Genomic DNA, 10,000 nt, shown 5'->3' with positions numbered 1-10,000 from the left:
CATTTCACTGTGAGGTCTACTACACCTGTTGTATTCAGCATTTCACTGTGAGGGCTACTACACCTGTTGTATTCAGCATTTCACTATAAGGTCTACTACACCTGTTGGATTCAGCATTTCACTGTAAGGTCCTGTTGTATTCAGCATTTCACTGTAAGGTCTACTACACCTGTTGTATTCAGCATTTCACTGTAAGGTCTACTACACCTGTTGTATTCAGCATTTCACTGTGAGGTCTACTACACCTGGTGTATTCAGCATTTCACTGTAAGGTCTACTACACCTGTTGTATTCAGCATTTCACTGTGAGGTCTACTACACCTGTTCTATTCAGCATTTCACTGTGAGGTCTACTACACCTGTTGTATTCAGCATTTCACTGTAAGGTCTACTACACCTGTTGTTTTCAGCATTTCACTGTGAGGTCTACTACACCTGTTGTATTCAGCATTTCACTGTAAGGTCTACCTACACCTGTTGTATTCAGCATTTCACTGTGAGGTCTACTACACCTGTTGTTTTCAGCATTTCACTGTGAGGTCTACTACACCTGTTGTATTCAGCATTTCACTGTAAGGTCTACTAAACCTGTTGTATTCAGCATTTCACTGTAAGGTCTACTACACCTGTTGTATTCAGCATTTCACTGTGAGGTCTACTACACCTTTTGTATTCAGCATTTCACTGTGAGGTCTACTACACCTGTTGTATTCAGCATTTCACTGTAAGGTCTACTACACCTGTTGTATTCAGCATTTCACTGTGAGGTCTACTACACCTGTTGTATTCAGCATTTCACTGTGAGGTCTACTACACCTGTTGTATTCAGCATTTCACTGTGAGGTCTACTACACCTGTTGTATTCAGCATTTCACTGTGAGGTCTACTACACCTGTTGTATTCAGCATTTCACTGTAAGGTCTACTACACCTGTTGTATTCAGCATTTCACTGTGAGGTCTACTACACCTGGTGTATTCAGCATTTCACTGTAAGGTCTACTACACCTGTTGTATTCAGCATTTCACTGTAAGGTCTACTACACCTGTTGTATTCAGCATTTCACTGTGAGGTCTACTACACCTGTTGTATTCAGCATTTCACTGTAAGGTCTACTACACCTCTTGTATTCAGCATTTCACTGTAAGGTCTACTACACCTGGTGTATTCAGCATTTCACTGTAAGGTCTACTACACCTGTTGTATTCAGCATTTCACTGTGAGGTCTACTACACCTTTTGTATTCAGCATTTCACTGTGAGGTCTACTACACCTGTTGTATTCAGCATTTCACTGTAAGGTCTACTACACCTGTTGTATTCAGCATTTCACTGTGAGGTCTACTACACCTGTTGTATTCAGCATTTCACTGTGAGGTCTACTACACCTGTTGTATTCAGCATTTCACTGTAAGGTCTACTACACCTGTTGTATTCAGCATTTCACTGTAAGGTCTACTATACCTGTTGTATTCAGCATTTCACTGTGAGGTCTACTATACCTGTTGTATTCAGCATTTCACTGTAAGGTCTACTACACCTGTTGTATTCAGCATTTCACTGTAAGGTCTACTACACCTGTTGTATTCAGCATTTCACTGTGAGGTCTACTACACCTGTTGTATTCAGCATTTCACTGTAAGGTCTACTACACCTGTTGTATTCAGCATTTCACTGTAAGGTCTACTACACCTGTTGTATTCAGCATTTCACTGTGAGGTCTACTACACCTGTTGTATTCGGCATTTCACTGTGAGGTCTACCTACACCTGGTGTATTCAGCATTTCACTGTGAGGTCTACTACACCTGTTGTATTCAGCATTTCACTGTGAGGTCTACTACACCTGGTGTATTCAGCATTTCACTGTGAGGTCTACTACACCTGTTGTATTCAGCATTTCACTCTAAGGTCTACTACACCTGTTGTATTCAGCATTTCACTGTAAGGTCTACTACACCTGTTGTATTCAGCATTTCACTGTGAGGTCTACTACACCTGTTGTATTCAGCATTTCACTGTAAGGTCTACTACACCTGTTGTATTCAGCATTTCACTGTGAGGTCTACTACACATATTGTATTCAGCATTTCACTGTAAGGTCTACTACACATGTTGTATTCAGCATTTCACTGTGAGGTCTACTACACCTGTTGTATTCAGCATTTCACTGTAAGGTCTACTACACCTGTTGTATTCGGCATTTCACTGTAAGGTCTACTACACCTGTTGTATTCAGCATTTCACTGTGAGGTCTACTACACCTGTTGTTTTCAGCATTTCACTGTGAGGTCTACTACACCTGTTGTATTCAGCATTTCACTGTGAGGTCTACTACACCTGTTGTATTCAGCATTTCACTGTAAGGTCTACTACACCTGTTGTATTCAGCATTTCACTGTGAGGTCTACTACACCTGTTGTATTCAGCATTTCACTGTGAGGTCTACTACACCTGTTGTATTCAGCATTTTGCTGTGAGGGCTACTACACCTGTTGTATTCAGCATTTCACTATAAGGTCTACTACACCTGTTGGATTCAGCATTTCACTGTAAGGTCCTGTTGTATTCAGCATTTCACTGTAAGGTCTACTAAACCTGTTGTATTCAGCATTTCACTGTAAGGTCTACTACACCTGGTGTAATCAGCATTTCACTGTAAGGTCTACTACACCTGTTGTATTCAGCATTTCACTGTGAGGTCTACTACACCTGTTGTATTCAGCATTTCACTGTAAGGTCTACTACACCTGTTGTATTCAACATTTCACTGTGAGGTCTACTACACCTGTTGTATTCAGCATTTCACTGTAAGGTCTACTACACCTGTTGTATTCAGCATTTCACTGTGAGGTATACTACACCTATTGTATTCAGCATTTCACTGTAAGGTCTACTACACCTGTTGTATTCAGCATTTCACTGTGAGGTCTACCTACACCTGTTGTATTCAGCATTTCACTGTGAGGTCTACTACACCTGTTGTATTCAGCATTTCACTGTGAGGTCTACTACACCTGTTGTATTCAGCATTTCACTGTGAGGTCTACTACACCTGTTGTATTCAGCATTTCACTGTGAGGTCTACTACACCTGTTGTATTCAGCATTTCACTGTAAGGTCTACCTACACCTGTTGTATTCAGCATTTCACTGTGAGATCTACTACACCTGTTGTATTCAGCATTTCACTGTAAGGTCTACTACACCTGTTGTATTCAGCATTTCACTGAAAGGTCTACTACAGCTGTTGTATTCAGCATTTCACTGTGAGGTCTACTACACCTGTTGTATTCAGCATTTCGCTGTAAGGTCTACTACACCTGTTGTATTCAGCATTTCACTGTGAGGTCTACTACACCTATTGTATTCAGCATTTCACTGTAAGGTCTACTACACCTGTTGTATTCAGCATTTCACTGTGAGGTCTACTACACCTGTTGTATTCAGCATTTCACTGTGAGGTCTACTACACCTGTTGTATTCAGCATTTCGCTGTAAGGTCTACTACACCTGTTGTATTCAGCATTTCACTGTGAGGTCTACTATACCTGTTGTATTCAGTATTTCACTGTAAGGTCTACTACACCTGTTGTATTCAGCATTTCACTGTGAGGTCTACTACACCTGTTGTATTCAGCATTTCACTGTGAGGTCTACTACACCTGTTGTATTCAGCATTTCACTATAAGGTCTACTACACCTGTTGGATTCAGCATTTCACTGTAAGGTCCTGTTGTATTCAGCATTTCACTGTAAGGTCTACTACACCTGTTGTATTCAGCATTTCACTGTAAGGTCTACTACACCTGTTGTATTCAGCATTTCACTGTAAGGTCTACTACACCTGGTGTAATCAGCATTTCACTGTAAGGTCTACTACACCTGTTGTATTCAGCATTTCACTGTGAGGTCTACTACACCTGTTGTATTTAGCATTTCACTGTGAGGTCTACTACACCTGTTGTATTCAAGTATTCAGGTGACAAATACAATTTTATTTGGAATTTAAGTTTTCAAACATGAGCTAAAAACCTGCAGAAGAAGAATTATTTCTAGAAATGTTTGTTTTTTAGACACAAACAGTGTGACGTTGTTTACCTGCAGCCACTCCTCCCCAGCCAGAGGTTGTGTGGGACTGGGGAACCATCCTGACCTGCTGGCTACCAGCCTGGCCGTCCCCATGGAGCCGTGGATATCCCTCATGGATGACGCTGTGATCTGGGAGTCGGGCAGCAGGCCGGACAGCATCCCCTGCATCTCGGAACATGGAGCGTCTGGAGAGAAGGGAGAATTGTATTTATTCATTTAAAATATATTCAGGCAGGGTCAGTTTCCCAGACACAGATTAAGTTTAGTCCAATGGAGACAATGGAGTATCCAGACTTAATCCCAGAAACCGGCCCATAGAGTACATGACTGAGAATAAAAAAATAAAAATACACAAAGTCAGACAATTTAGTTGATATTATATGGGCCCAGCAGTATATTTGGTACTTGGTGGGGAGGTTAACGGGGGTAGGGAGGGGAGGGAAACAGAAACAAGGAACGGGGGGGAGAGAGAAAGACGAGAGAGAGTGCAGATTGAAGAAGATTGACAAGGACATTTCAAGGCAAAGTGAAATCAATGTTTCATGTCTCAGCAGTCGACTGCAACAGTAAATAATGAAACACTCTTTGGTCTCAAATGGTACCCTCTGCCCTGTATAGTGCACTTCTTTCCACCAGGGCTCAGAGGGCTGCGGTCAGAATTAGTGCCCTAAAAAGGCACGTCCAAGTGACTTTATTACTATTATCTGTGTGTGTGGGGGGGGATCTTTAAGAGAAGTTAGTGGGAGACATTTTGACTGCAGGATACTAGCTAGGTAGAGAACAGACCAGATGAACAGAAACAGTGGGAGATGGAAGGAAAAGAGATTTGCCCTTTACCTAAAAGAGAGTGAGAGAGCAAATCCCACACACTCCCACAGTGCTCTGTACTACTGCTGGGTGAACAAAGATCTTTTCCCTTCCTCGTAAAAGTGTGAAAATTAAAAAGAAATATGGAAAAGCTAGATATGCCAGACATGGAGGGATGAAGAAAGGAGAGAAAGATATAGAGGAGAGAGAAAGACAGACAGACAGACAGAGAGAGAGAGACCGAGAGACAGAGATAGAGAGAGAGACAGAGAGAGAGAGAGAGAGAGAGAGAGAGAGAGAGAGACAGAGAGGCAGACCGAGAGACAGAGACAGAGAGACAGAGAGAGAGAGACAGAGAGAGAGAGACAGAGAGAGAGAGAGAGAGACAGAGAGACATAGAGAGAGAGAGAGAGAGAGAGACAGAGAGAGAGAGAGACAGAGACAGAGAGAGAGAGCTAGCTAGCTTACAAAGAATAACAACAAAAAATATCTAGTTAACAGAAGAAAGGAAGACAAAATAAGGACAGAAGAAAAAGGAAAAGAAAAAGGAAAACAAAGTGAAACCTCTAAAGAAACAAGAGACCATAATACAAGAAACAGCACTATAGAGAGATAGAAGAAATACACAACATTACTTTATAAGGACTGAATTCTAACATAATTCTGCCAAGCTTGATACAGCTTCAACTAGCACCGACGTGTCAAGTGAGAGGTGTCAAAGCCCATTAGCCCAACAATGGCAGGAGAGTCACACAGTCTACCCCAACAAAATGGAGAGGCCTTAGAAGCTCCCTCCTGCTGTTCAGAGGTAATTAAAATACAGTACCCTGTGCATGTAAAGAATAATAAGGCAAGAAAAGATTACAAAATGAAGCTCCTTATGGAAAATCAAGAGACACTTTTTGCTGACTATTACAAAAATGGGAACATCAGCAACCTTATCTTCCACACAAACCATCCCCTGGCATGGCACAGTGCTATATTAGCACACTACCCCCTTGTTACGAGAGCGGGGATTAACGAGGGGTGGAAACTCAGAATACTTGAGTCAAGTAATATAAATATCTATAAGTCCGGAACAGTAATGGCACAGGGTAATCACAAACAGTTTCAGCTGGACTTTCACCTAATCAAAGAATTAGCCCAGCAGGAGAAGCTCTCCCTTGATAAAGATACCCCCACACCGAGCGGGTCAGACCAGACCTCTTCATTATGTAACCCCACAGACGAGCAACCCCCAGCAGAGAGTCAACCTCCCAGCACAGATTACCACTCCCTCATTGAAATGAAGGACAAATTCACCCAGCTGGAGATAAGGCAGGTGGAGCTGGAACAGCAGGTGATTACACTTCAGTCAGCACAGACCCAGACAACAGTCCAGCACAACAACAGCCCCTTAACCAGACCCGGAGAGCTGGAGGTGGACAGAGACATATCTGCACTTTGGACAGTGGTGAGACAAATACAACAGGAGAAAGAGGAGCAGAACAGAGCACTAGAGGAGAGTGTCAGACTGCTGGTGGAGGAGAGGTTGAGGGGATGGAGGAGAGGTTGAGGGGATGGAGGAGAGGGTGAGGGGATGGAGGAGAGGTTGAGGGGGACGGCGTGCGACAGAGAACAACCCACTAGAGAGGTGGCTACCCCCACAGAGAAGCCAGCAGAACAGCCCACCTAAGCACCCAACAAAAGTCTCGACACCACAGCAGAACAGTCCACACCAGACCCTGACCATAGAGTCGACATCACAGCAGAACAGACAAATGAAGAACCCCAAGCCCAGCGGCTCTCACCCCCTCAGAGCACCCCCCCTGTCAGCCTGCCTGATAGCCCTTCTGACAACCCCCCCACACCCACTGAGGACAAACACAAGACACAGATTGTACTACTTATGGACTCAAATGGGAAATACAGTGTGTCTAAACTCTGGTGTCCAAACACCCAGCGCGCCCTAGACCTTCTGTCTGAGGCCAAACTAGGGTCACCCAGCCACATAATAATACACACAGGCACAAACGACCTGAGAGCACAGCAAGAAAGAGTGGCCACAGCACTGAAGGGAGTGATTGAAAAGGCTTCTTCTACTTTCCCCAACGCACAAGTGGTTATCTCCACCCTGCTACCACGAAAATACTTCCACCCTGCCACAATACAGCGGGTAAATGCAAGTATTTCCCGTGACTGTGCCTCAAAACCAAATGTTTTCCTGGCACACCACTCCACCCTGGACTTGAACAGCCTCTATGACCAGGTCCACCTCTACAAGGCAGCAGTGCCCACCTTTGCCCGAACTCTAAAGGACATCGCTCTCAAACGTATCCCCAACACTTCACACAGGAGCAACAGATCAATAGACACCCCACCCAGACCAGCGAGACACCCTCCCAGACCTGCAGGTCCCCTCCTGGACCTACACCATCACGGTTGACAACTCCATTGTGTCCTCGTCCCAGAGCGCTAAGAACCTTGGCGTGATCCTGGACAACACCCTGTCGTTCTCAAATAACATCAAGGCGGTGGCCCGTTCCTGTAGGTTCATGCTCTACAACATCCGCAGAGTACGACCCTGCCTCACACAGGAAGCGGCGCAGGTCCTAATCCAGGCACTTGTCATCTCCCGTCTGGATTACTGCAACTCGCTGTTGGCTGGGCTCCCTGCCTGTGCCATTAAACCCCTACAACTCATCCAGAACGCCGCAGCCCGTCTGGTGTTCAACCTTCCCAAGTTCTCTCACGTCACCCCGCTCCTCCGCTCTCTCCACTGGCTTCCAGTTGAAGCTCGCATCCGCTACAAGACCATGGTGCTTGCCTACGGAGCTGTGAGGGGAACGGCACCTCAGTACCTCCAGGCTCTGATCAGGCCCTACACCCAAACAAGGGCACTGCGTTCATCCACCTCTGGCCTGCTCGCCTCCCTACCACTGAGGAAGTACAGTTCCCGCTCAGCCCAGTCAAAACTGTTCGCTGCTCTGGCCCCCAATGGTGGAACAAACTCCCTCACGACGCCAGGACAGCGGAGTCAATCACCACCTTCCGGAGACACCTGAAACCCCACCTCTTTAAGGAATACCTAGGATAGGATAAAGTAATCCTTCTCACCCCCCTCCCCCCCCCCTTAAAAGACCTAGATGCACTATTGTAAAGTGGCTGTTCCACTGGATGTCATAAGGTGAAAGCACCAATTTGTAAGTCGCTCTGGATAAGAGCGTCTGCTAAATGACTTAAATGTAAATGTAAATGTACACATAGAGGACCCACGCCAAGAGGAATTACATCCAGACCACCGCACACCCAGACACATCCACACCCCCACCCCAACCAATCAACACCCCCCGTCAACCATGCCCACACCCCATTTAGGCCCCCTCAGATCAGACCTATGCCACTCCTGCCCACCCCATGCACCCCACCCCGCAAAGAGGGCCTCAACATGGAAGCCACACATACGCCCAGGTAGTGAGCGGGCAAACAGTCCCAACCCCACTCTCACACTCGCCCAAGCCAATGGCATGTACCAGATGCTCAGCAGGCTCTGCTCACACTTTCTGGCCTGAGGCCAAACCACGACCAACAACATTGGACACTCTATGGAACAAAAGCATTCACTATATCATCCTGGAATATCCAAGGCCTGAGGTCATCTGCCTTTGGCCTGAAGAGCAGAAACCCGGACTTCACCAAAGAAATCGGTAACACAGACATTGTCATCCTGCAAGAAACCTGGTATAGAGGAGACAGACCCACTGGTTGCCCTCTAGGTTACAGAGAGCTGGTAGTCCCATCCACCAAACTACCAGGTGTGAAACAGGGAAGGGACTCAGGGGGTATGCTAATTTGGTATAGAGCAGACCTAACTCACTCCATTAAATTAATCAAAACAGGAACATTCTACATTTGGCTAGAAATTCAAAAGGAAATTATCCTAACAGAGAAAATGTCCTCCTGTGTGCTACCTATATCCCCCCACTAGAATCCCCATATTTTAATGAAGACAGCTTCTCCATCCTGGAGGGCGAAATCAATCATTTCAGGCCCAGGGACATGTACTAGTCTGTGGCGACCTAAATGCCAGAACCGGACAAGAACCTGACACCCTCAGCACACAGGGGGACAAACATCTGCCTGGAGGTGACAGCATCCCCTCCCATATGCCCCCTAGGCACAACTATGACAACATAACCAACAAAACGGGTCACAACTCCTGCAGCTCTGTCGCACGCTGGGTATGTACATGGTCAACGGTAGGCTTCGAGGGGACTCCTATGGTAGGTACACCTATAGCTCATCTCTTGGCAGTAGTACTGTAGACTACTTTATCACTGACCTCAACCCAGAATCTCTCAGAGCGTTCCCACTGACACCCCTATCAGACCACAGCAAAATCACAGTCTACTTAAACAGAGCAATACTCAATCATGAGGCATCAAAGCCAAAGGAACTGAGTAACATTAAGAAATGCTATAGATGGAAGGAATGCAGTTTGGAAACCTACCAAAAAACAATTAGGCAACAACAAATTCAATCCCTTTTAGACAATTTCCTGGGTAAAACGTTCCACTGTAATAGTGAAGGTGTAAACCTGGCAGTAGAAAATCTTAACAGTATATTTGACCTCTCAGCTTCCCTATCAAATCTAAAAATCTCAAATAGAAAACCGAAGAAAATTAACAATAATGACAAATGGTTTGATGAAGAATGCAAAAATCTAAGAAAGAAATTGAGAAACCTGTCCAACCAAAAACATAGAGTCACTAAAACAATACAGAAATACACTACGGAAAAAGAAGGAACAGCATGTCAGAAATCAGCTCAATGCAATTGAAGAATCCATAGACTCTAACCACTTCTGGGAAAATTGGAAAACACCAAACAAACAACAACACGAAGAATTATCTATCCAAAATGGAGATGTATGGGTAAACCACTTCTCCAATCTTTTTGGTTCTATAACAAAGAACAAAGAGCAAAAACATATACATGATCAAATACAGATCTTAGAATCAACTATTAAAGACTACCAGAACCCACTGGATTCTCCAATTACATTGAATGAGTTAGAGGACAAAATAAAAACCCTTCAACCCAAAAAGGCCTGTGGTGTCGATGGT

At 44.8% G+C, this 10,000-nt stretch overlaps 1 protein-coding gene across 1 annotated transcript in view; it reads right to left on the bottom strand.

The window, feature by feature from the left end:
- Window positions 1–10,000, bottom strand: part of LOC115124773 (neuropilin-2-like) — a 342,903-nt gene that overhangs the window by 166,868 nt on the left and 166,035 nt on the right. Inside the window, exon 11 of the mRNA XM_065005862.1 lies at window positions 4,098–4,273. Within this exon, the coding sequence (XP_064861934.1) occupies window positions 4,098–4,273 (176 nt within the window). The remainder of the gene's footprint in view (window positions 1–4,097; window positions 4,274–10,000) is intronic.

The sequence above is a fragment of the Oncorhynchus nerka genome, linkage group LG3 (genome assembly GCF_034236695.1).
Source record: "Oncorhynchus nerka isolate Pitt River linkage group LG3, Oner_Uvic_2.0, whole genome shotgun sequence".
Classification (NCBI taxonomy): domain Eukaryota; kingdom Metazoa; phylum Chordata; class Actinopteri; order Salmoniformes; family Salmonidae; genus Oncorhynchus; species Oncorhynchus nerka.
The sequence above is the reverse complement of the archived record's forward strand: the minus strand, read 5'-3'. Positions and strand labels throughout refer to the sequence as shown.